At 43.4% G+C, this 26,649-nt stretch overlaps 9 protein-coding genes across 9 annotated transcripts; 5 read left to right on the forward strand and 4 right to left on the reverse strand.

Moving 5' to 3' along the window:
* Nucleotides 1-295: 295 nt before the first annotated feature.
* N7489_004019 (ankyrin repeat domain-containing protein) lies at nucleotides 296-3,740 on the forward strand (the record flags this gene model as incomplete). Its single annotated transcript, XM_056709771.1, has 2 exons — nucleotides 296-2,852; nucleotides 2,899-3,740. The coding sequence occupies 2 exons, from the start codon at nucleotides 296-298 to the stop codon at nucleotides 3,738-3,740; spliced, it is 3,399 nt and encodes a 1,132-aa protein (XP_056568192.1).
* Nucleotides 3,741-4,759: 1,019 nt separating this feature from the next.
* On the forward strand, nucleotides 4,760-5,386 carry N7489_004020 (uncharacterized protein; the record flags this gene model as incomplete). Its single annotated transcript, XM_056709772.1, has 1 exon — nucleotides 4,760-5,386. One exon carries the CDS (start codon nucleotides 4,760-4,762, stop codon nucleotides 5,384-5,386), a length of 627 nt encoding a protein of 208 aa, XP_056568193.1.
* A 4,928-nt stretch (nucleotides 5,387-10,314) lies between these two features.
* On the forward strand, nucleotides 10,315-11,193 carry N7489_004021 (Retrotransposon polyprotein; the record flags this gene model as incomplete). Its single annotated transcript, XM_056709773.1, is given in 7 exon segments — nucleotides 10,315-10,325; nucleotides 10,390-10,424; nucleotides 10,631-10,754; nucleotides 10,771-10,924; nucleotides 10,975-11,021; nucleotides 11,046-11,074; nucleotides 11,099-11,193. The coding sequence occupies 7 exon segments, from the start codon at nucleotides 10,315-10,317 to the stop codon at nucleotides 11,191-11,193; spliced, it is 495 nt and encodes a 164-aa protein (XP_056568194.1).
* Nucleotides 11,194-15,640: 4,447 nt separating this feature from the next.
* Nucleotides 15,641-15,835, reverse strand: N7489_004022 (uncharacterized protein; the record flags this gene model as incomplete). Its single annotated transcript, XM_056709774.1, has 1 exon — nucleotides 15,641-15,835. One exon carries the CDS (start codon nucleotides 15,833-15,835, stop codon nucleotides 15,641-15,643), a length of 195 nt encoding a protein of 64 aa, XP_056568195.1.
* Nucleotides 15,836-16,309: 474 nt separating this feature from the next.
* On the reverse strand, nucleotides 16,310-17,521 carry N7489_004023 (D-alanine--D-alanine ligase family protein; the record flags this gene model as incomplete). Its single annotated transcript, XM_056709775.1, has 3 exons — nucleotides 16,310-16,444; nucleotides 16,509-17,096; nucleotides 17,153-17,521. 3 exons carry the CDS (start codon nucleotides 17,519-17,521, stop codon nucleotides 16,310-16,312), a joined length of 1,092 nt encoding a protein of 363 aa, XP_056568196.1.
* A 560-nt stretch (nucleotides 17,522-18,081) lies between these two features.
* Nucleotides 18,082-19,016, reverse strand: N7489_004024 (putative FAD monooxygenase; the record flags this gene model as incomplete). The annotated part of the gene is made up of 2 exons (XM_056709776.1): nucleotides 18,082-18,959; nucleotides 19,010-19,016. 2 exons carry the CDS (start codon nucleotides 19,014-19,016, stop codon nucleotides 18,082-18,084), a joined length of 885 nt encoding a protein of 294 aa, XP_056568197.1.
* A 514-nt stretch (nucleotides 19,017-19,530) lies between these two features.
* Nucleotides 19,531-20,151, reverse strand: N7489_004025 (uncharacterized protein; the record flags this gene model as incomplete). The annotated part of the gene is made up of 2 exons (XM_056709777.1): nucleotides 19,531-19,857; nucleotides 19,909-20,151. 2 exons carry the CDS (start codon nucleotides 20,149-20,151, stop codon nucleotides 19,531-19,533), a joined length of 570 nt encoding a protein of 189 aa, XP_056568198.1.
* A 1,209-nt stretch (nucleotides 20,152-21,360) lies between these two features.
* On the forward strand, nucleotides 21,361-22,359 carry N7489_004026 (uncharacterized protein; the record flags this gene model as incomplete). Its single annotated transcript, XM_056709778.1, has 1 exon — nucleotides 21,361-22,359. The coding sequence occupies one exon, from the start codon at nucleotides 21,361-21,363 to the stop codon at nucleotides 22,357-22,359; it is 999 nt and encodes a 332-aa protein (XP_056568199.1).
* A 537-nt stretch (nucleotides 22,360-22,896) lies between these two features.
* On the forward strand, nucleotides 22,897-23,259 carry N7489_004027 (uncharacterized protein; the record flags this gene model as incomplete). The annotated part of the gene is made up of 2 exons (XM_056709779.1): nucleotides 22,897-23,152; nucleotides 23,225-23,259. The coding sequence occupies 2 exons, from the start codon at nucleotides 22,897-22,899 to the stop codon at nucleotides 23,257-23,259; spliced, it is 291 nt and encodes a 96-aa protein (XP_056568200.1).
* Nucleotides 23,260-26,649: the final 3,390 nt, after the last annotated feature.

The following is a 26,649-nucleotide window of genomic DNA, read 5'->3' on the forward strand; positions in this document are numbered from 1 at the left end:
GAGGTCCACAGCGACATCGACGGGCATGGTGCTGTTGACAAATTATGTACCTAACACATTCGCGTTGTGAGAGAAGTGACTCGTGAACGAGACGCCCAAAGCGTGCTAGGGTGGGTTAGGCAGTAGTGCATGGGCGACCTGCTCACCTTCCTCATCCACTCACCCAACTCACCCAACTCATCCAACTCACCCAAGTCGACCACCACGTCGGTGGTAAATTCCCCAGTACGCCGCTAACTTTCTGGAACATTCAGTATCACACCATTTACTCGAATCTCACACATGCCCTAGAGATATGTCATTCTCCTCAGACGATATAGAGGCCGTCCTCCGCGCAGTCGACAGGGCCACGGAAGAATTGGGCTTTTGTCGCAACCGCGTCTGGGCGATAGCCAAGAGCCTACGAGGAGGTCCACGAGAATTCCCAAAATTACTCCCTTCCATTGAAGGTCTACCCCATGAGGCAAAAAAGGAAGACCATCAACTTTGCACGTTCGACTTCTGCGAGCAATCTCGAGTCAATTTCACTCTAGTGACGCAGCGTCACGAACCGCCTTGTGATGGAAACCGCTGTCCTTCTGTAAACTTCCCTTCCGATATTATGGAATCGGCTGTCCGCGAGGAGCAACAAACCACAGCGTGGGATCTCCGGGGAACAAAAACTCTTCGACACAACGAGCGGTATATGGCAATATCCCATGTATGGTCGGACGGTACTGGCGCTGGGAGCCAAGCCCGTGGTCATGTGAACAGCTGCTTGCTGGAGTTCTTTCAGAACTTTGCTGTGACATTCAACTGCGAGGGTATATGGTGGGATACGATCTGCATTCCAACAAAGAAAGCACTTCGTGAAAAAGCTTTAAAGCGCATGCAGCTGAACTACAAGGCCGCGGCGGTTACACTGGTCCACGATTGTTTTCTCAGAGAGTGCGAATGGCGCGATGCAGACTTGGCATGTTTTTATATCGTCATGTCTCCTTGGTTCAGCCGAGGCTGGACGGCATTGGAGTTGCAAATGTCCCAGAATGTTCAAATCATTTTCAAAGGTCCTCAGGGTCCGATCACCAAAGACCTAGACAAAGACATATTGCAGGCAAAGAGCAACATTGGCACTACTACCAAGCCTGAAGTCGCGAAAGATATGCTCAAGAGACTTCGGGGTGAGGAAGTTGACCGATTAGATCACCTTCTTGCCGTTCTCGGTCCACGCCACACATCTTGGCCCAGAGACATGGCCATCATTTCGGGTCTTATGATTGGAATCCAATTGCCAGAAAACTACGCCCATCAGAAGATTTATCAGGAGGTCCTGCAGAAACTTGGCAAAATATCGCATGCGCATCTGTTCCACAATTCAGCCACCATGACGCATGGATACAACTGGTGTCCTACAAACATCTACGATCTACCGGTTACGCTTTCAGCCAACACCCTCCAGATTGAAGAGAATGGGAATTTGTTCGGAGAGTGGAACATCATGTCTCTCGATCACATCAAAGACGAAAGCGTTGTCTTAGGCCATGCCCACCCACTGATAGAAGGAAAGGCTCGCCTCGCTCAAAAGGAGAAAGACCAGCATATGTTGCTGGTTGAGCCTGACTTCACACTTGGCCGGGCTAGGATAAACAGAGGCCTACTCGTCAAACCTTTGCTTAGGCGTGATAAGATCTATCTCGATTGTTATTGTGATTATATCGGTCCGATTTATTTCCATCCGCCATTGATCAGATCAGAGATCCCAAATTTTGACCCGAATTTGTTATTCAAGGTTCACGTTGGAAACGATGAAACTACCCACAACGGCAGCCATCAAAGGTCCGAAAGGAGACAGCGTGCCCAGGACATGATCGAGGACATGAAGAATGGTTCACTGCATCCGCAATATAGGAAACGGGAAAGTGACATGGAAACACTTGACGTTACCACATGGGACGAATTAAAATTATCGTTGGAGTTCAAGAAAGCTGCCGCTGATGGTGATTACGAGAATACGGAAGCTCTTCTGGAGAAGGTACGGGATCCGAACCACAGTGACGAATCGGGGTGGTCTGCATTGCATCATGCCGTTTGGTCTGGCCAAACAAAGGTAGCAAAGCTGCTTGTCAAAAGCTTGAATCTTCAACAGCAGACTGCCCGTGGCGAGGAACCACTTCACCTCGCATCAGAACGCGGCAATAAAGAACTGGTTCTCATCCTGCTCAAAGGATCCACTCCTAACTTGGGACGGGAAGACGGATTGAATGCCTTACACCTAGCGGCGATGGGGGGCTTCAGCGGAATCGTTGATGAAATGTTGAGTGAGCACTGGGAAATCAACGCCACTGATCCTACAGGGCAGACTGCACTCCATATGGCATCGGCTCGGGCCAAAGTAGATGTAGTGCATGCCCTCACCAAGCAAAACGCGGATCATGGTCTGAAAGACAACCGAGATAGAACCGCTTTGTCCCTAGCGGTTTTCGGCGGCCATGAGAGCACTGCGAAGTTACTCAGAAATGCAGGAGCGGATCCTAATGGCTACGAGGAGGGGTTTACTCTGCTCCGCCAAGCAGTCATGTTGAAGGACAATACAGCTATTACAATACTCGGCGGCCTTGGGGTAGATCTCGAATTCCAGCAACATAACTATACTCCGCTTCATGATGCGGCGTTGCTCGGCCACGTGGACCCTATCGAGACACTCGTTAAACTTAAGGCGAACCTCGTCGAAACCCGAAACGTATATAACGACACGCCGCTTCTTACCGCGGCGAAATTCGGTCGGGTGAAGGTTATCGAAAAGCTCGCTAACATTGGAGCGGATCTTGAAGCCCGAAATGAACATAACCAAACCCCGCTTCATCTCGCGGCGGGTAGGGGGTCAGGTGGACGCTATCGAAACACTCATCAAACTTCAAGCGGATCTTAAAGCCCGAGATAAATTTAACCGAACTCCGCTTCATCTCGCGGTGGACAACGGTCAGGTGGACGCTATCGAAACACTCGCCAGACTTAAAGCGGATCTCGAAGCCCGAGATGACCAGGGCCAGACTTCGCTTCATCTCGCAGCGAATTGGGGTCAGGTGGACGCTATCGAAACACTCGCCAGACTTAAAGCGGATCTCGAAGCCCGAGATGAGTATAACCAAACCCCGCTTCATCTCGCGGCGGGTAGGGGTCAGGTAGACGCTATCGAAACACTCGTCAGACTTAAAGCGGATCTTGAAGCCCGAGATAAATTTAACCGAACTCCGCTTCATCTCGCGACGGATAAGGGTCAGGTGGACGCTATCGAAACACTCATCAAACTTCAAGCGGATCTCGAAGCCCGAGATGAGTATAGCCAAACCCCGCTTCATCTCGCGGCGGATAGGGGTCGGGTAGACGCTATCGAAACACTCGTCAGACTTAAAGCGGATCTTGAAGCCCGAGATGACCAGGGCCAGACTTCGCTTCATCTCGCGGCGAATTGGGGTGAGGAGAAGGCTATCGAAACACTCGCTAAAGTTGGAGCGAATTTCGAAGCCCGAAATAACTTTTGCAAAACTTCGCTTCATCTCGCGGCGGATAAGGGTCAGGTGAACGCTATGGAAACACTGGCTCAAATTGGAGCGGATCTTGAAGCCCGAGATAACCGGGGCCGGACTCCGCTTCGTTTGGCCGAAGACGGTCGTCGCGATCTAGCTTTGAAGATACTGGGCGACCTTATCAAAGCTAGACTGACTAGGGACGTTGACGTCGACATAGTCAATGAAAGCTAGGATGTGTGGAAGGAGTGGAGATCCACATACCGAGGTCCGAATGGGACACTGAGAAAGACTTGTATTGATGAGAGAATTGGAGCACTTGCTAAATTTACGTTGGGAAACAGCCAGAATATGGATCTATGAAGACTTGTTCTTCTTCCAACCGCCTCCCAGCCATTATTGACACAGAAAGAGCACCCTCTCCAATCACGGTATGATGAATCAGTCAATCAATCAAGCTCAAAGCTACCTACAACATAGGTACCTAGGTAGGTCTCAAGGCCCAGGGCCCGGGCTGTAAATTGATTTAGTCACCATTGTTCATCCATGGTTGGCTCGCCGGGAACACGGGCACCCCCGATGTCACCCGTGGACCGGTGTGGGGCGGTTCATTCCCGAGGTCCAATTCTCACCTGGTGACCGAGTATCTCTCAAGCGGGACAGTGCTGTCTCTCCTTCCATTCCACCAACACAAGACAAACATACAATCAGGTGCGAGCTCTATACTAACATTTCCTTAACGAGTAGTAACCATTACTTCGAAGACGATGAGTGGGCAGAAGACGATAAGTCCGCAGATGATGGCTCTAGATATAATGGATGATGAGACCGAGGAAGATCTATGGTGGAGGGAGATGAAATCTAAGGTCTATATTATAAATAGGACGTTGAAGAGCAGGACTATACCATCTCCGGTGACGGGACACGGACGCTGTAAGATTGAGCTATTTTGGACCGATAAGGAAACGGGTGAGTTTAGAAGTGAGCTGGGACGGGTGTAAGAAGTCATGAATTTCTGCCTAAAGGTGAGGTCCAGCAATCAAATGCAATCAAGTGCAATAGGGTATAGCTGCATGCTTTGCTTTCCGTCAACTCACTTTGGAAACAACACGTAACATATACGTCATCAGCTCGAAGGTCCGGCCAAGCTTCCCTCTTCTGGCGACCTCCTGAACAAACTACCTACGAGGAACAAGTCAACGGTATAATCTGCAACACCCTTCGAGATTTCTCAGTTCTCACGACACAAGGAAATGGCATCCCCGCTCCGCACCGCCGCACCGTTCCGGCACGGTCTCCAATACCTCCCACTCAAAAGGTCTCGCAAATTGGCAACTCCATGGATTCTACACAGCATGGCATCGAATGTTAGCTGCAACTGCCGCGGTATAGTCATCTGTCCAAGCACGTTGAAAACGAATTACTTTCGCCCAACGGCTATAACCACTCAACACCAACACCAACTCCGCGCATACTCCCCATCAACCTCAGCCAATGCACCAACAGCCGATAACTTAGTCGAAGAACTCCAAGGCCTCTATGTAACAGCCAAAGACCTGTTTGCCACCGCGGCTGAGTCCACTAAAAATGAAACAACTTACGCTGCGTCCGATCGGGAGTCTTTGCATGATGCGTTGAACCAGCTTGTTACTGCTTATGAGCTTTATACGACCGGCGAGATAAGTGCTGAGAGGAGTGGTGGTGATGGCGGGGATGGTGCGACCAAGGCCGGAACGCCGGGTCCAATTGTTAGGCCGAACTTTGATGCTGGGAGTATCCCGGACACCGTGATGGGGGACGTTAGAGAACGGTTTGGACAGAAGGTCCTTGAACTGAGGAATGCGATTGAGCTTCTCGAGGAGAAGGCTCGGGGTGATTGAGTTTGGTATTCGGGATTGAAAGGTTGAGGGTTTGTAATTTTTAGGAGTTTATTTGATTCATATTTCAGTTCATGTACGTCGATTCCATATTAAACACGTAGTATAATGGCAAAGATGAGTCCGACAGTATCTACCATAGGCCCCTTTCAATTTATTACATACTTGGACTTCAGCAGGTACATGACTGCCTCCAATATAAGTCGATTGCGTAATAGTGGGAGATAGGGTTCGATAGTTGAGTAGGAGAGAGAGGAAGCAAAATATCTTGTATAAGGAGCTGCGGTCTTATCCGCGTTATGTAGCTAGGTTCTTTCAACATCCCTCATGTCTCCAGAATAGTTCTTCGTTCTGCGAAAGCCGAGAGCTAATCAACAGGATTGACCCCTACGAAATTCCATGGAAATCTTTGTGCGTCTGGCACCAATATAAACCCAGTTATCATGTTAAAATTAGGGGATTGATACAGCCCACCCCCTTGGATCGTAACACCCCCCTGCCTGGGAAACCAGGCATTAATGTTACCGCCTTCCTTATCGGGTGCGACACCGAATTCTGCCATACTTTCTGCCGGTGCAGAGTTTTCTGCCATATAATTCTACCACCACCATAGGAATTCCGGTTTATATAGTAAAAAAACATATATTTTGATTAGAAAAAAACGTACATTTCTGTCGAATTAAGCTTTGTTTATATATATAGGTTAAATAAGCTTCTCAACTAGGTCCCCGCGCGCGCTATCCCCGTCCTCGACCCCGTCCTCGGCCTACACTACCAGTTTCACCCTCCTCTACCATAGTTGCTCCCCGTCTACGTCCCCGTCTACGTCCTCGTCCCTGTCCTCGACCCCATCCTCGTCCTCGTTCTTACGTAAGCACGTGTTCGAATCCCGAGGGATCTCGCTAGGTGGATCGATCCTATATGAGGGGATCTAGTGACGATAGAATAAACTAAGTGCTTTATTAGGTACTACTTTGCTAGGTAGTGATTTGCTAGGTAGTGATTTGCTAGGTAGTGCTTTGCTAGGTAGTGCTTTACTAGGTGGCTAACTAGGTGATAAAGTTTCTCGCTCCTTATAGACGCCCTCGTCGTCGAACCTAGAGGGGATCTTAGAGTAGAAGGATAGGATTAATTGGTAGTATAGATATACTATATAAATGCTAATACTAGTGGAATAACTCGGGGTCGAGGCTGTTATCCTTATCTTTATACGCCTTAATAATATAAATGTATAGGAAGCTAGCTATATTCTTCGAATTGTAAGTGTATACTAGTGGAATTGGAGGTTTACCTTCCTATCCTTCTAGAAGATATCTATTATAAATATCCTTAGTATATTAAATAGCCTTAAAAGAGACTCGTCTAGGTAGTAGGCGGTATAGTTATAAAACACTAGTTAGCCTTCGAATCTTATTATTCTCGATCTTATTGATAATCTTAGTAAATTGAAGCTTAATAACTCGCTCGAAGTATTATAGGATAATAAGAAGGTTATTGACTAACACTTATAGGTCCTACTTAATTAGCTAGTGAGCTCCTTCTATCCTAGAAGTCGCGACCTTATTAAGATAAAGGTATTAGGATATATAGATATAGAGAAACCGCTTAGGGTAGTTATTAAGCCACTCCTTTTTAATATAGTCAATTAATAGCTAGAAGATTAGATCGGTATACTTATCCTTAAAGTATTCCCACTACTAATTTATGACTTCGGGTGAAGTGGTATATATAATCCGGTTCTAGCGCTTAAGTATCTTCTTCTACCCTTTATCTACCTTCTAGGTAAGCTCCCTCTCTCGGTCCTTCTTTATTTAATACTAGGTGCTTAATAGCGTAGTGCTTAACGGCGTAGTGCTTAACGGGGTGGTTAATTCGATCCGGGATTTTGCGATCTAATCTCGAAGGATTAGACGGGCCTTTTTTAAAATATATATATTAATATACTAAATATAGATTATATTCTTTATAGAAGGGAAGACAGTCTTAATAGCATTTATTAGTGCTTATTCCTTATCGGTAAGGACCGTACGGGGAGGATTAAGGCCGAGCGATTTGTATACCTTAGTAAGATAGTTAAGAACGACTTTATAGCTATTATCCTTCTTATCTTTTATAAAGGCGAAGCTAAGATAGTAGGTTGATCCTATAGTAGCAAATCCGACGATATCGAGCAATAGTAAACCGTACCGATTTGTCTTATACGTATAATCTATAGAAATAACCTAAGGGTTTGTTTTAAGTATAGCAATACTAGTCTTATATATATAAAATAAAGTGGTAATATAGTTTATATTATCGACTTCGTATCGAAAGATCCAGTCACTATCCTTAGGGAGTTCTATAAGTAATACTTAGAGAGGCGTGCGGCCGGCGAGGAATTCTAAGTGAACCTTTCTCCGAAGATTGTAGATATCACGGGGGATAATATAAGATCCTTTATCCTAGCGAACCCTAGTAACAATCTTACGGGTAGGAAGGCCTTGCTAAAATATTTCCTTTATCTCTTCCGACTTTTCAGAGACCTCTTAGCGACATTAAAGTGAATATATGTTACGGAACTACCTGTCACCAATCGATGGTGACCCACCGGGTACACAGATGGGCCACCGAGAGCCAACCAATCTATCTGTCAGCAGATCACGTGCAGTGCCTAATACTCTGGTATCCCCAGGTATTCAGGGAAGAGAAACCCATTCACGATCAGTGAGCGAAAGCATGATCGATCCTGATCAGGCTCACTTCTAGGGGGTTTCCGGTACGTATGTACTTTAGGGTACCGGATATCACCCACACCAGGAATCACTATATATAGAACTAGGAACACGTGACTGTGACTCCCGCGTCGACTCTAAGAAGTATACGTAGGAGTATACGGCGACTCTAGCGGTGACTCTAGGGAGTCACGCTAGGAGTAGGAAACGAAGGATATATAAGGACACTCATTCATATACTTAGTTTAGTTCTTCGTCTTCAATTATATATTGTTACTTATGTTTACCTTTTAGATTACTAGTGACTCTCTTACTTGATTATAACTTGACAACACTCACGGATAGACTAATACTTCGGTATAGATCTATTCGGCGCTCTACCTAGCACTGTTCCTCGATACCTTAAAAGGACCCAGTCTATAGTAAGGCCTGTTAGGCAATAGTACGGTTGAGAGTATAGATCGTTAACGTTAGAAACCTAAGCGGTATAAGGTAAGTATACCTAGAACCCTTCTAACCTAACTATGACTAGTTAGTAGTGCGTAATATATTAAAGACCGTCTCGAATCAAGTTTCGAGTCACTAACCGATAATATATCTCACGTTAGTGCCGGAAAGAAACTAGTGGTTAAGCCTACTAACCCCGATTCCGATAACGAGCGAGATAATAGGATTGAGATACTAAAGGAGTAGATAAAGACTCTAATAAATAAGCTTTAGGAGTAGGAAAAGTATAATACCATAGTCGAGGACTATTTAGCGTAGATATATGCTTAGGTCACCGCTTTAGCACTAGCTAGTGCTATCTAAGGGCCGATATTGCCTAAGGCTAAGTATTTTAAGGGAAACCGAACTAAGCTTCGCGGATTCCTTACTTAGATAGATATATATATTAATATAAATAAGTCTAAGCTTCCGTCCGAGGCAAGTAGGGTGATTTTTATATCGACCTACCTACGCGGATAAGTATAGAATTAGCTTAAACCATATATTAGGGACTACTATAAGAAAGCGCCTAGAGATTAGTCTAGTACTATAGCGGATATCTTTAATAGCTATAGTAGTTTCCGATAACACTTAGAATAAATATTCGGAGATATCGACGCTACTAGAATAGCTAAACGTAAGCTATAGAAAATCAGATAATAAACTAACGCGTTAGTCTACGCCTCCGAATTCTAATAGATTATCTCGTATCTTAATCTACCTAATCGAGTGTATATTCCGTACTTCGAGGTAGGACTTAAACCCGATATTAAGAATAAACTAGCCCGAATCGACCGACTAGACACCTTAGATAAACTTATTAAGATCGCGGTTAAGATCGATAACTATATCAATAAACGAAAGTATGAATAACGAGAAATGGACTAATAGAAGTGTGGTAAATCGTATAGCTTTAACCGTTTTAGTAATAGACGCTATAATAGGGCGCCACTATAAGATAACGATCTATATAGCCCGAAGCTAATAGAGTTAGACGCTACTTAAGATAAGTAAGATAAGCGTCGTAAGAAGAACCTCTACTTCATGTATAGGAAACTAGGACACCGTATAAAGGAATATAAGTAGAAGCGACTATATAAAAAACGGTAACACCTATAAGCGATACGCGAAGGACTACGTACGACCTAGGAGTAAACCTAGATAGCGACCCTAAGGGACGAGCCCTTAGAAGATCTCTTAGTAAGATAGGAACGCCTAAGCCTAAAAGAGATACTAGCGGGCAATCTATATATTAAAGGATTAGCCGGCGAGCTAAATTACGAGTACCTAAAGATTGATTAGGATACTATAGAGAGTTAGGGATAGATATAGTATATCCCCTAAGAACTAAACTATTCCCCGGGATAGTCTAGTGACTCCTAGGAGCGGGGCGCGAAATGCCTAGGAACGCTAATCACGTTCCCTAGGGCCGATATTAGTCGAGGAACCCTAAGCACGCTCCTAGGAACGGATTAAGTGATCCCTAAAATACCTTACAAAAGTCTAAAATACTATCGTTAGCTAAAGAACGATAAAGAAGCTAATAAGCTTATAGGATATCTCTAGGATAAGATATAGACCTATAGGTTAGACTAGCACCTTATTAATATAATTAAGGAAGGCGACGACCTAATAGGATACCCTTATAAAGACTCCACTTACGCGTATAAAGGATATATATAACACCTAGGATATAGTAGAATAGCCACTATCGGATACTATAATAAGACCTATATGACTTATAGGTAAGGCAAGTTAGACTATAGTATCGAACCTAGACCACTAAAGTAGATAAAGAAGCTAAGATAGAAAGAAGAATACCAAGGAGTTTAGTATAATAGACGGTAGTTATATAATCACTTAAATCAACTAACTACGTAGCTTAAAGCGACACTATTAGGAACTTATATCAAGCTTTATATAGAGCTACCTATAGGATAAGCGTGGACCCTTATCGACTCGGGTACCACTAACAACTTTATAAACCCACAATTCAAAGAAGATCGATAGGTTAGAATAACTCCGTTACTATTCATAGTTCTAGTTATAGGACTCGATAGCGAAGTGCTATCCGGAGGAGTTAGCGAGGAAACCATTTTATTACCTATATCTGTCTATAGATATCTAGAATTGATAAAGTTTAACGTACTAGAAACGGGAGACTACGATATCGTGTTAGGTATTCTATAGCTTAGGAAGCATAACCCGAGTATTAACTAGCAGTCGGGACGAATCACCTTTAACCGGTGTAAGTGTAAGAAAGAGTACGATAAATACGAATCCCGTCGGAAGAGGGCTATATAGAGGGACACTAGTAGTACCACCAACTAGTCACAATCTAGAGGTAGGATCAAGCGATTAATAAATAGAATCGCTCTAGATATAATAGAATAGTCACTAGATATATCCGACCAAGAGTTAGCGGAATATATGATTGTTAAGTAAGGAAAGCTATATATAACTAGCGATAAGCCACAGATTCTAGACGAATACCGTGAGTTTTAGGATATTTTTATAGCACCGGCCGAAGGGACCCTACCGGAATATAGGATCTTCGACCATAAAATCAACACGATAGAAGGTACTAAACCTACTTTTAAACCTATCTATTAGTTATCGCTAAAGGAGTCAGAGACACTTAAGGAATATATCGACGAGAACCTAAAGAAAGGTTATATCCGAGCCTCGAAATCACCGGCCGGATACCCGATTATCTTCGTACTAAAGAAAGACGGAAGCCTTCGACTTTATATAGACTACCGATATTTAAATTCGATTACTATCAAAGATCGATACCCACTACCTTTAATTTATAAGATCTAGGATCGAATTTAAGGAGTAAAGTACTTTTCGAAGTATAATATTACTAATACGTATTATCGTATTCGGATTAAGCTAGGCTATAAATAGAAAACGGTATTTAGAACCAAGTACGGATATTACGAATATTTGGTTATACCTTTCGGCCTTACTAACGCACTAGTAATATTCTAACGCTTTATCTTTAGCGTTCTTAAGGAATATCTAGATATCTTCGTTATTGTGTATTTAGACGATATTTTAGTATTCTCTAAAACGCTCGAAGATCATATCTAGTATAATAAGTTAGTACTTAGTAAGTTAAGAGACGCGAAGGTCACACTTAAACTTAAGAAATGCGAGTTTTATATCTAGGAAATAGGATTCCTTAGATATCGTATTAGCCTAGATAGATTAGGTATAGAAGAAGATAAGGTTAAAAGCATTCTCGAATAGCCTATACCGAAAAACGTTAAAGAAGTGTAACAATTTCTTAGTCTCGCTAACTACTATCGAAAGATTATCGACGGTTACGCTAGTATAGCGACCGGACTTTACTAATTTACTAAAAAAGGATAGGCATTTCAATAGGACGAAGCGGTAGAGAAATCATTTAACGAACTAAAGGAACTATTTAGATAGCGAACGATTATAGCGAACTTTAATTACGATCTACCAATTATATTAGAGATAGACGTATTAGACTACACTCTAGGAGCTAGACTAACTTAGAAGAAAGAAGATAGGACTTTACGACTAGTTGTATTTTAGTCTAGAAAGATAATCCTAGTAGAGCTTAACTACGATATTCACGATAAAGAACTATTAGCTATAGTGTTAGTATTCTAAGTCTAGAGAGTATATCTCGAAGGAGTAAAACATATAGTAATAGTACGGACCGATTATAAGAACCTTATATTCTTTACGACGACGAAGGTTCTTATATAATAATAAGCGCGATAGGCTAAAACCTTAGTATAATACGATTTTAGGATCGAATATTATAAGGGAATAGAGAATAGCTAAGTAGACGCACTTAGCCGACGACTAGACTACGAGATTAGAACTAAGGTAGCCGAACCCGCTATACTAAAATAGAACTAGGATAGAACTATCTTATATAACAAATAGATTCTAGCCGTAATAGTAGAAATCTAAGACAAGTTCTTATAGTAAATCTAAAACGCGTAAAAAACAGATAAATACTATAAGATAATCGCTAGACAAATAACCGAGGATAGTAAATCTATATAGGATAAGATAAGAATAGTCTACGTATACGGATTAATATATATTCTATTATTACTTAGGAACGAGGTCATTCGACGACACTATAATAACCTTATATATAGATATATAGGAGTAGAAAAGACTACAGAATATATTTCGCGAAATTACTATTTTCTAAATATAAACCGAAAGATTAGATTCTATATTAGTAGATACGACACGTACTAGAGAAATAAGCTAGTATAACACGCACTATATAGAGAATTATAGTTATCTAAAACGCCGACGACTCTATAGGAATAGATCACAATAGACTTTATTATAAAGCTACCAATCTCAGAAGGATACGATATGATTATAGTTATAGTTAATAGGCTTACGAAATACGCCTATATAATTCTAACCACCGAAACTATTAACTCGGATTAAATAGCTAACCTAGTACTATAATATATAGTCGCAAACTATAGGTTACTATATAAGATTATATCGGATAGAGATAAGCTATTTATATCGAATATATAGCAGTCATTTATAGACTAAATAGGTATTAAGCTAAGACTCTCTACTATATACCACCTATAAACTAATAGATAGATAGAGAGAGTGAACCAAATGGTAAAATAGTACCTTCGATACTACGTGAACTACCAATAGGACGACTAGGTAGGACTATTACCGATAGTATAACTAGTATATAATAACGTAGTACACTCTATAACGAAAGAATCACCGTTCTACGCGAACTATAGATATAACCCTATAACGTTCGGAGAACCAATTAGTAAGATAGCTATGGTAGAATTAGCGAGACTAAAGGCCACCGGGCTTAAGTAGTTACACTTATAACTATCTAAAGATATTAACTTTATTAATCTAAGAATAAAGAAATACTACGACTAATAATACGAGGAGGGACCTAATCTAAAGAGGGGGAAAAGGTTTATCTCTTACGCCGTAATATTAAAACTAAGCGACCTAGCGATAAATTAGACTACCTACGACTAGGACTGTTTAAAATTAAAAAAAATTGGGACTAGTTAGCTACCGATTAAAGCTACTATATAGTATAAGAAGACTCTATCTAGTGTTTTATATCTTATTACTCGAACCCGCACTAGAAAACGCCGAACTCGCTATAAATATAGAAATTAAGGAAGAAACCGAAAACGAATATAAGGTCGAAGAAATTCTAGAAATAAGACGGATAAGCGGAAGACCTTACTATCTAGTAAGATAGAAGGGGTATAATACCTCTAAAAATATATAGGAACCTATCGAGAACCTAAGGGGCTGCCCCTAGCTAGTTTAATAGTTCTACTAGAAGAATCGCCGACTAGGAAGGATAAATCTATCCTCTCTAAGATAGAAGGAGATAAGGGACTAAATATCTAGGTTAGAGTAGGATTCTCTAATATGATAGTAAGAGCTTAAGTATCGTGCTTATCGGCGAGATAATCTAGCTTAGCGAGATCCTTAGTAGATAGAGGATCTTTAGTATCTAACTACTCTATTAACGCGGAATCGTGATCTAATATCCGATTATTCCGGGAACGTAAGAATTAGCGCTATTTACGTAAACGTATTATTTTTATTATTATATCTATTTGCTATTTTTTAGCCTAGGTAAGCTCTTTATCAATTTTCTACTACTTATATAATACCTTTTACTACTTAGTTTCGCTATAAAATCTTTTAGCATATTTCCGACCCTAATAAGTGTATTCGGTATAGTTACGATACTTAGGATCCGCTATATAGGAGATACTATAGGAAAAGCAATATTCGTAGGGGTGTTTAGTAACTAAACCGTTTATTAGAATTAATCGATATTAAGTAAGTCTATTTTATTTACGAGTCGCGTTATTAACCGGTATAGTGTAAAGGGTATATAACTAGAGAACGAGAAAAAGGAAAAAGAAAAATAACCGATATCACTTACCTAAGGGGTGGTCGATAGCTTTAAAGGGCTTTAAGGACGAAACCTTAGGGGAGGGGGAGATAATATTACGGAACTACCTATCACTAATCGATAGTAACCCACCGGGTACACAGATAGGCCACCGAGAGCTAACCAATCTATCTATTAGTAGATTACGTGTAGTGCCTAATACTCTAGTATCCCTAGGTATTTAGGGAAGAGAAACCTATTCACGATTAGTGAGCGAAAGTATGATCGATCCTAATTAGGCTTATTTCTAGGGGGTTTCCGGTACGTATATACTTTAGGGTACCGGATATCACCTATACTAGGAATCACTATATATAGAACTAGGAACACGTGACCGTGACTCCCGCGTCGACTCTAAGAAGTATACGTAGGAGTATACGGCGACTCTAGCGGTGACTCTAGGGAGTCACGCTAGGAGTAGGAAACGAAGGATATATAAGGACACTCATTTATGTACTTAGTTTAGTTCTTCGTCTTCAATCATACATTGTTACTTGTGTTTACCTTTTGGATTACTGGTGACTCTCTTACTTGATTATAACTTGACAACACTCACAGATAGACCAATACTTCGGTATAGATCTATTCGGCGCTCTACCTAGCACCGTTCCTCGATACCTCAAAAGGACCCAGTCTGTAGTAAGGCCTGTTAGGCAACAGTACGGTTGAGAGCACAGATCGTTGACGTTGGAAACCTGAGCGGTATAAGGCAAGTATACCCGGAACCCTTCTAACCTAACTGTGACCAGTTGGCAGTGCGTAACAATATATTAATACCGGCGAGGGTCTATAGTTATACTCGAGATTCTTAATAGTGATATACTAAAGGTTCGTCTCCTAATTTAGCCGAAGCGATACGGTAAAGGGACATTCAATTGTAAGCGTAGTGGTTTGTCGTTTACGCTTAGGATCACTATCTAGACGCCGATTTCGTTATATACGGCCGCGGTTATAGTATAGACGAATAGTCTTCCTAACACCTCGCTTTGTGGTTTTTAAGCGTAAGGTTAAGACCGTAAAGCCGTGCGGACGGGCGAGAAGGTTGATCGTATTAATTCCGTCCTCTAGTGTATCGTACTATTAACTAAGTGGTAGGAGCGGCATTTGCGGGGTGCTTAGCAGCGCGGGAGGGGATTCGGGGACGATCTCGGTGCTTAGTAGTGTGGGTAGAGACTCGCTGATTGGTAGCGCCGGTAGGGACTTAGGGACGATCTCACAGTCCGAACCAGGGTCGGAATCCGACGAATTAAGGTATACCAGGCCTAAAGAGGCCATTTTGGTTACTAAAAGAACAAAAGTAGGATAGAAATGATGAAAAAAAAAGGATTAAAACTAATGATTTAGTGCAAATACAGATAAAAAAATGAGTTAGGAGAAGGCAGGTTAATATATGTAAACCAGAATTGCATTATCAGATTGATTGCTACTCGAGTCCTATAACATACATAGGACTAAAGTGACTTGTTTTTACTATATATTTGTATACAAATTGCAGGTATCTGCTGTCGTCCAATAGTGTTAGGGGGCAGTTTGACACGAAGGCGGCCTAAAACCTTGAAGGCGGTGAGGAATGCGGTAGGAAGGTGTAAGTGTCGAGGTAAATGCGGTATCCAATTAGGAAGGCGGTAAATTAATGCCTGGTTTCCCAGGCAGGGGGGTGTTACGATCCCAAGGGGGGTGGCTGTATCAATCCCCTAAAATTATATATTCTCATTAAGTATGCTTTTGGTATTTGGTTTGTCTTCACCCTTAGTTTTTATACTGCGATCTTTCACAGGCACTTCCAATAATTTCAGACAGAAGCTCCTCGAACGACAGGCCATTCATCTTCGCTGTCGCTGGTAATGGGGAATGTCCTGGAAGAAGGCCAGCAATAGGATTCACCTACATAACCATAAAGATATGAGTACCTTGTCTCGAATATAATAAGTATCATTGCTGTACTCACTTCTAACACATTTGGCGTGGATCCTGGTTCGTCGGAATCAAAGCGAATGTCGACACGACCTCCGTCACGACAGTTGAAGACTTTCCAAGTTTGTAAGGCAACCTGACAAGTAGCTTTGATTTGCGGTTCGTCCATGTCGTGCGAATCGTTATATAATAACATCTTCTCCCCTTTGCTGGATTTACTATCCCTGCTAGCAAAGTCCAGCGACCCATCGGAGTGGTAACCATTCATGTTGCTGTGCTCGGGAGACGTTCGCCAGATATGCTCTCTGATACCGATCACCCGGCTATGCGGCCCCGTCCCTAGTATGCTCACTGTAAATTCCCGGCCCGACAAAAAGGATTCCACAAGGATATCTTGGCCGGGAAACTTGCGAACTAATTCCCATACTGCCGGTTTCAAATCCGCCGGTTCTTTCACTTTGTTAAAACCGTCGATTCCTTTGGAGGACCCTTCGGTGACCGGCTTGACAAATAGTGGATAAGGCGGCAGTGCTGCGAAACCTTTAGGAAAGTCCGCCACGACGTCCAGCATGGGTATTACGCTAAAAGGCGCATTCGGGATCATATGACGATCTAGGATAGTCTGCTTTTATGCATTAGATAGTTTGGCTGAAAACAATCGGAAATATCTCTTGGTACCTTAGTGACTTGCTTATCCTGGCATAACGCCATTGTCGCAGCGTCGCTGAATGTGTAAGGAACTTGATACGCTTCCAGGAGCGCCGGTACCTGCGACTCTCTCGCGGACCCGTGAAATCCCTGCGCCATATTAAATACCAAATCCCAGCCATTATGTTTTCCTGCGGCTAGTAGCTGGACTAAAGCCTCAATGCCAGGTACCAGCATCACATGGTGGCCTAGACGCTCGAGTGCGGCCATGACAGCATCAATTTCACCCCTGTGTGGGAGAGCTGCGCATTGCTCCTCTGAATAACCGTGGGAAAGATAGGACGATCTTTTCTCGCATACCAGAGCTATATTGAGGCAAGGGGTACGCGCACCGTCCATCGTGAATCGCCGGCTTATCGTAGGTTGGTACGATCGTTGTCATGTCAGTGTAAGAAATTGCCGGGGGACGTAGTGTTTTAAACTGTTTTGCCCGGAAGTAGGTCAACGTCATGGCTCGCATTGCTGCTTTTGACTTGTTTTTTCAGAGTATGCAGGAAAGTTATAAGGTGATGACGTGTGGCGACTTGGTCACCGAGCAGCCGTCATGTCATGTTGCCAGTTCTCTACTCCAATCTCGTCCAGAACACTCTATCTACGCCTAGGATTTTTTTCTACCAATTTACCAACAACATAGAGTTTTATATAATCATATTCGTACCATATTTCCTATCGTTCTCGTAGCTCTATTTGCAGACTTACAGTTCTTTGCAAGGTTTATGACATCATACGTGATTTGCTGGTTATTACACCAAGTGCACTGTAATAACCAGGTTGCATTGCCACTTTTGCCGTGGCTGATACTATTGCCTAAAGTTACTTAAACTCATCTTTCTATCGCATCTTGTTACCAGCCAGATCTTTAAACAAAAGAGTGCCTTTCAACGAGGATGCTAAGTACACTAGGAGGAACGCCCAAAAATGCTTGAGAAGTAACTATCCAACTCAGAAGTGTCTTCCATACTGCCTATCCATGCGACATGCCGATCCGGCCGACACAGTACAAGACAACCTGGACCATTCTTATCAATGCCATACCCCTTGTAAGCTTGGGCCCTATCATCCGCAAATGCCTTCCAGTAGTCCCACCCCGTCAAGTGGTCGAATGGGTGTAAGAGCTCCGGAAGGTCGAGCAGATTGACTGCGCTCCTAGGGCTTGACTGTATGAGAAGCAACTCAAGGATAGGACAGCGCCGTTTCGGTACTTGTATCCCCTGTAGGTTCATTAAGTGAGAGCATCTGCTAAAAGTCTCTGCAAAATGGGCCAGGGCTTTCATCCTCTCGGGTTGGCGTAGATCACCCGAAAACACCAGGAGCCTCCATGACCCATCACTCACAAGGCGCTTTGCCAAGTGTATAGGTACCCCATCGCATTGGTAGACAACTAGAAAAGAGGGTAAACGCATGCCCAATCTGAGGTTCTTAGCAAAGTTTGTAGCACCGTCTTCCTCTCCCTGCGTGACCAAAGTGCTATGAGGATATGTAATGTCGATCCCGGCCATAAATCCAGCATACTGCTCGCGGACCTCGTAAATTCCGCTTGAATTATCATTCTCCTCGTCTTCGTATGCTCGCACAAGACGGGAATCCAGAGTCATCAGCTGCTTAGCGACTGGACGCCGTTCGGTCTCATAAGTTTCTAGGATAGTGGGCTGCGCACCATTGGCGATAACAGCTCCCAGTTTCCATATCAGGTTGTATGCGTCCTGGATAGATACGTTCATGCCCTGCCCCCCCTTTTGGGGAGTGAGTGTGGGCAGCATCACCAGCGAGAAACACACTATTTGACAGTAAGTAATTTCCCTATATGGTATGAAACATGCGACTTACCGGTCATGAGGTCTGTAATGCCTAACTAGTCGCCGGCCTATCTTCAATTCCATCGTCAGTATGAGGTTCCTATAAGTGGTGTACCCGCCTTACTGGATAGATAGACCACCAGTCACAATGGTTATACGTCAAAGTATACGGCTTCATTATCCTGTCGGCCTTTTCCACCATATCCCGAGGGGAGGGATTGTAGTGTTTCAGGGCTTCATCTTTGCACTCGTCTCGAAGATGAATGTAAAATCGAACCAGTCTGTTCTCTCTGGGTACCGTCATGATGCTTCCATGGGGATGAGAGTGTATTGAGCATGCTTGACGGATATCAGCTAGAATACATTGTCAATTGGAGGTTCCTCACGCAGGGAAGTCATACAAACGGAAGTCAGTTATTGGGACTATGTCTAGCACACCCCAGGTTGAAGCTTCTGATATTTCATCAGTCTGGACATCTAGTTGGTTCCTAACCCAGCTGTGCGCGCCATCGCATGCAATTAAGTATCGCGCATGTATGGTATCTTCTACGCCTAGACCACATCATTAGCCCGAAAGGTAGAGTCATAGGGTTCGTTGACAAGGAAGCCAGACGAGGACTGCATACCGCATTTTTCGACGCTTCTTGCTCTCACGATGACTGGAAATTCTTCCTTATCTTCGCCATCGACAGGCAAGAGATGTAATGTTTTAGCCTCCTTGTGCCTCTCCACGTAAACGTTTTTATTGCGCAAGTAGTCAACAAGCACTTGTTCCACAGCCCCTTGGTTGAGCATGATTTGCCCAAATCTCGAACTTTGCCCGGAGTCTGCTTCATATCGCTTATGTCGCTCGATATTGCCTGTACCGGGTTTTGTGGCCTGGAGATCCAGTTAAAAAAATGAGCGAGCTGAATCATCCCTAGTACTTACCCAGTGAGCCATGTCAACGTCGTGGATACCTTGGTTCAAGATTGGGTCGACGATGCCAAAGCTTTCTAGTATCTCTAGAGTCCGACTTTGTATCCCATCAGCATGGCCGGTTTCGGTCCGGCTTCCCTTTTGGTCAATGATCCGAGTCGACATCTGGTATTGGGCTGCCCAACATGCAGCTGTAAGCCCTGCTGGCCCTGCTCCAACTATCAACAGATCAACAAAAGAGGTCGATGAAGACATCTTTATCAATTGACTTTGAAATAATATGGTTCATAACCAGCAAGTAGGGTAGGAAGGCACTTAACATATGTCCCAAGTGTTTCAAGCCATCGGACGTAGACCGGAAGATGACGTCATATAAAGATGCCAGGCGACTCCAAGCATTTACCTGGTGTTAACAGGAACTCCTCACATAAACGCACATAAACCGGGACATGAAAAGCTGAAGTCTGAAGTCTGAAAATTATCCAACATATGTCACCATGACGCGAGCATATTTGTCCCACCTGCCAACGTTATATCTTACACTGAACTTGTTCGAAGAATAGAACATACAGCTTGTTGGTAATGAGAGTAGTATGAAAACCTAGATTTAGTCCCAAAAATTATCCCATAGAGGGATGGATTCGGCGAGCTCTAGGGCCATTAAAGAACGATACGCCACAGCTGGTGGAAGCAGTTTTTACTTGATTTTACAGAACGCCTTTACGTGCAGAGATAATTAGATCTTTTCTTTGCTAAAGGGGAGTTTCTTATTGCTTCACATCATTCCGCAAATTGAGTTAGCTAAAATAGGGGCCATTTCATACCATTCGATCGTATAGTCATTCTCGAAATCGGCTTAACCGGTACACACCATATTAACTATTCCCTAGCCCCGCCGCCAAGACTTTAGCGTAGGTAGTTTATTGAGGAATCCGTATCAAGGGGAGGGCCGTAGTATTTTAGAATCTATTATCAGCCGGAATTACTCCCTTCCCGTATATTCATATAGTCTTTTACTTTCTCTATATAGTAGCTACCTTAGGTATTACTTACTAGCCTTAGGTATCACTCGCCTAGCTATTAGCACTACTTTATAAGCCTAGTAGAGGTTAAATAGCGAAGTAGATCCTACTCTTCATAAATTATACTGGCTTTACTTTTCTATCTCACCAAGACACAAATAATATCACATGATAACCAGCCAGACTTCTAGATTGTCACAATACGAACGTCATTGATCGACCTACCAATTATATTACATTAACCCATATATATATTCATCTAGATCATTAATCAGGATGAACCTCTCCGGTAAAAATGAAAGGGGCAGTGCGTCGGGCTGAAAGCAAATGTGTAGTAGTGGGTGGGGCCTGCTCTATGATAACTGGCCATACACATATTGCGCTAGCTCCAATTCCTGATTTTTGTTTTCTTCCTAGAATTTATCCTTCAACACTGTCCATGATGAGTGGCACACAAACAAACACCGGCGAGACCATGCATCTAGCCGTGGAGCGATTTCGCACCCAAATGGAGTCCGCGAATCGGCAGTTCATCCAAGACCGCATCGATGAGATCGAAGCCAAGAATCTCTCGACCGAAAAAGAAAAATTGGATCTTATGCGGTACTACTGGCATGACTTGGGCGAAAAGCAATCGGGTACCTGGCTTGATGATGCTCCCAGAGACATTGCTCGGCGGGTTCGCGAGACGGAAAATGTCTCGCGGTTAGAGGACATGAAGACTATATTTCATGAGCATATGGATGGGATCATTCCGTCAACGCTGGTGACAGACGAGTGGCGACAAATGTTTCTTGATATCGTCGAGAGCGTGTGTAACGAGGCAGCTGAGCAAGATGAGGATGAGGATGAGAATTTCCATATCCCGAGATGTGATGAGCTTGGTCACTTCATTAAATACGCCAATGGTGTCCAAGATCCAGATTTACGTCGCTCGGGGATCTGTCCCTTTGACCCTGTGGCTTATTTTGGAATCGGAGGCCTTACATCTCCGGATGGCTCGACTGTCCAACCACAACCTCCTACTGCGGAATTCCGAGAGCGAATAAAGGAACAACTCAAAGACGACATACTAGGTGACAGATTTATCAGCGGTGCTGTCGACGAAGACCTAGAGGTGAAGGTCGGTTTCCAAACTGGCTTAGGCTGCCATCGAGAATACGATGCATGGTATAGCGCCTATCTCTATTGTCGTCGAGACATTGACGATGATGATTCCGATCGAAGTCACAAGGATTGGGCATGGCGGGTTGTTGTGTTTCACGCTGATGCCGTGGAACCGACTCCTCTCTACGGTCGGAAGCCGATATTTGATTCCATCCCCGAGTTTTTGGATTGGTACAGCAGCTGGTTGAATCATTTGGATTTAGATCAGGTTCGCAAGGATGTCAGGTGCTTGTACGGTGATGATGATTATGACTCTGGCGATGACGACCTTTGAATGATCTACATCGCTTGATTATTTGTCCATTGTTGGGTCCAATTGATCTGCTGGCCATGCTAATTACAATGACCGACCAACATTGCGATTGATTCCTGACGACGAGAACGGAAACCTCGGCAGTGAGTTAAAGAAGTTCCTCGAGTATCTCAGATACAGCACGAAGAAAACCAATCCTACATACTGTACGTTCTGTCGCTCACTCATTATATGGACATTATGCTTACCAGCTCAACCTTCAGGTGTCGAGGTCAAGAGTGGAACTGGCCAATCACTGCCGAGCGACTACTGCTTAAGCGAATATACACAATGCAATAACAAGTGCGCCTCAGCCTACGGCCCCAGCTTTGTCCTCGTCAGTTCTATTAGCGACGGTGACCGGAAGGCCGCGAAAGCAGCAGGACTCAAATCTACCCAAGAATGAGACTTGTGGCTTAATGATCCAGCGCATCCGAAGCGCAAATGGGACCATACCCTCAGCTATGATCCCGCTTTGCTCGCAGCTAATCCTCCACAGAGTGCACCCGTATCTCTCTCATGCCACCACAGTTCCCACCCTCGTTCAATGTGCACAAGCAAGATCCCACGGGCCCCGGACAAAAGATCTACGTGGGTAACTTCCCGATCGGTTCCTGGGAACTCTCTTATTCCACGTTGGGTCAAGTCATAACGGTTGGCACGTCTTTAGCAGCTGCGGCCAAGCCAGATGGTAGCCATCTCATCTGGGAACAGCCACCGGGAAACCAGTTCCCATATATGGAACGCAAAGCGAGTCTAGAAACCAACCTTGGAAGTAAATATTATATTAGTAAGAAAAGTGTCGAACCTTGGACGTACCAACTCGTTAACAGAGACTCGTTAACAGAGCAGAATAAGGACGAAGAGTCGACCAAGGAATGAAAGGATGGAATTGGAAAGCCAAGGTAGAGATGAGACGAAAGAAGATAGGGAGGGACGAGGTGGATTCGATAGAAGGGAGAGAAGGGATGAGACGTGTTCGAGTTCACGTGACCTAGTTTGCTCCTGTACGATACCAGTTAGTCTCACTGTACATAGTTTCTTTCTTCCTCACGTATGTGTCACATTTCCCAGAGGATCCTATATTCCACTGTGAAAGAAAGGGTAGGAGTGAACTACATATACAGGGAAGACGTCATGTGACATGGGAAGGTACGACTCGTCCTCTCTGTATGCGGAATACTACATGTAGAATTTAAAAAATATTGCTGCATTCCATACGATAATACTCATAATCGAGCTGGACACGGCGTGTTTTCCCTAACTTTTTGGGCAGGCATAGGAATTCAATGTTGCGCTAATTCATGGAGTTATATCCAAATCGACTGAGGCTATCTGTTCTGCTAAAAAGAAAAAAAAAAAAAAAAAAGACACCGGCCCCGAGCGAACGGCGAGCATTTCCAAAAATTGACGTGAGAGGTATTATATACCTATATATGGGGTCAGGTCAGTGGCAGCCGGTGTAGCCAACTAGACCACTGGCCCGATCCCCAGTGCCTCAGACATGCATAGTTCATTTTATGTCCGATTGGGACAAACATACTCTCCATATATGAAACTGAGGCGTTTTCCCTCTATACAATGTATGTAAATGTATGTATCTCTATTTTTGAGATACTTTACTAGCGCTCTCTCTAGTATAGAATAACTAGTCCCGGTCGATTACTAGTCTATATTAAAATTCCAAATTTTGTAAGCTATCTTCATACTAGAGGGAGAAGGCTGGTAAACTATCTCAAAAATAGAGATATATATATTTGTATAGAGGAAAACTTCATCTTTATATATAGAGAGAGACGGCTGAAAAACTATCTCAAAAATAGAGATACATACATTTCTATAGAGAAAAGAAGCTTCAGTTTCATATCTGCAGAGTACATATGTTTGTCCCAATCGGACATAAAATGAACTGTGCATGTCTGAGGCACTGGGGATCGGGCCAGTGGTCTAGTTGGCTACACCGGCTGCCACTGACCTGACCCCATATATAGGTATATAATACCTCTCACGTCAATTTTTGGAAATGCTCGCCGTTCGCTCGGCACCGATGTCTTTTTTTTAATTTTTTTTTTAATGGGATTGATACAGCCACCCTAACAGCACACGGGATCTGACCGTACACCCCTATGTCTGAGTCTGCCTGAACTTTCTGTACCGCCTTCCTAATGGATGCGACTTTGGATTCTGCCATGCTTTCCTGCCGGTGTAGAGTTTCCTGCCATATTATTCTGCCACCACTATAGGAATTCCAGTTCATATAGTGAAAAAAACAAACATTTTGATTATAAAAAATCGTACATTTCTGTCGGATTGAGTATTGGTGTACTCGATATATTGGTATTTATCCTTTTCAAACCTCAATGCGTACATTTTTGGCCCCTCCCACGCCCACATTCACGTCTTAGGACTCGGTGCTGAGGTGCCGAGTATGGTGCCGAGTATCGACCGAGGCTATTTGTAAATCCATATACGTGCATACTTGATAGAGATAAACTACGATGTGTAGGATAGCTCCGGAAAATCTGTAGATGCGCGTATGGAGAAGGAAGAAACTATCTACAGGTGAGGCTAGCTAATGTGTGCAGGAGCAAGCGGAGTCACGCGACAGGTCACGTGATTTCCACAACACTATTAGGTGAAAATAACTGGCGGTAACCCTGAGAAGAAACAGACATCTTCTACAAACCAGGTATGCGAAGCTTGCCAGTTAGCAAATGCACCAAGGCAGATCTCACGGAAGAAGATAGGACAGGCATATGGGGTACTAGGAAGGGATCAGATGCCATTTAGGTAAAAATGTGTCAACCAGACATGCCGGTTATATGCAGGTTGGTTTTGCACTAAGTCGAAGTGCACCCTTCCTAGTACCCCATAGGTCTGTCCCATCTTCCTTCGTGAGATCTGTCTCGGTGCATTTGCTAACTGGCAAGCTTCGCATACCTGGTTTGTAGAAGATGTCTGTTTCTTCTCAGGGTTACCGCCAGTTATTTTCACACCTTCCGTCATCTCAGCTAGCTTCTCAATTCTTTCTCTCCCAACATGACCCAAACGTCGATGCCAGATATCAAAAGAAGCTTCGGAAGTAGGTTTCTCTCTCTGGCTTTCTCATAACTGTTGGAATAAAATACGGCATTATTCCACTCGACCAACACAAAAACCACGGTTAATGTGTATAGCCTAATGGAGGCCATACCCCAGTTTGACACACCCCCCAGGGGATGCCGACTTGTCGGGATTACATGTAACATTCGTTTTTGTGCATATTTCTTACTGACGTTTTCCGGGTTCCTAATACTTGTGAAGCCACTTGTCCTTTTTTAGTTTGTCTCAAACGCCCGGGCGGGCACTTCCGTCCCAGGGACAGACTTCTTATCTTATCCCCATGTTCTTCCTCGGGTCGGCTTATAGGACTTGTAACAAGGGTAAGGGAACCTCAGAATAATTGTGCGCTTCAAGTCTCGAACCAACGACCAGTATCTCAGGCACCGAATTGCGTACCGGGCTCATAACTGACAGAAATCAGGTGTATGTGTCGTGGATGGATTACATCATTAGTCAGCGCACATTGCTTACTAATGATGTAATCCATCCATGTGGGAGATCCTATGATCCGAAATACCATTTAAATCCCGTATTGCGACCGTTATAATTCGGGTATTTCATTATACTACAGATTCCTACAACAATCGAGTAAACACGGTATTATAAGGAATCGGTATTATTGATGTAATGGACTCGGTAATCCATCTGTTTTCCGACATTAGGGACTACAAGTAGTAGGCACTAAGAATCAGAAGTGCGAGTGATATTTAGGAAGAGAGAGTAACAAGCTCCAAAACTCTCCACAACACAAAGTTATAGCCAGGGCACATGTATAGTCAGGGCGTGAAAACATATCACACTACTTCAAGTCTTTTGAGCCGACTATGCCTTCCAACTTCATCCAGCATTGAAGATCTTCAGCGATGAACTTGATGAGGCTACGAAGGAGGACTGCTAGTGAGAACTAGCATGGAGGGAAAATCGGGAAGAAGATGCATGCTATGAATCTATGGAAAAACAGGCTGTATATGAAGCCTGTGCTAACAAAGGAATGGCAAACTGACATATCAAACTGACAAGACAAAAGCTCAGTCTGCACAAAGAGACAAAGGCATACAGACATGACCATACATGTCAACACACCCCCCCAGACTGAGCATCAAAAGCAAAAATCAATCTGGTTCGCATAGTAAAAATCATAGTAAATTGCATAGTAAAAATTGCAGTAAA

This window comes from Penicillium chrysogenum (assembly GCF_028827035.1).
Source record: "Penicillium chrysogenum strain IBT 35668 chromosome Unknown utg000002l_segment0_segment0, whole genome shotgun sequence".
Lineage (NCBI taxonomy): Eukaryota > Fungi > Ascomycota > Eurotiomycetes > Eurotiales > Aspergillaceae > Penicillium > Penicillium chrysogenum.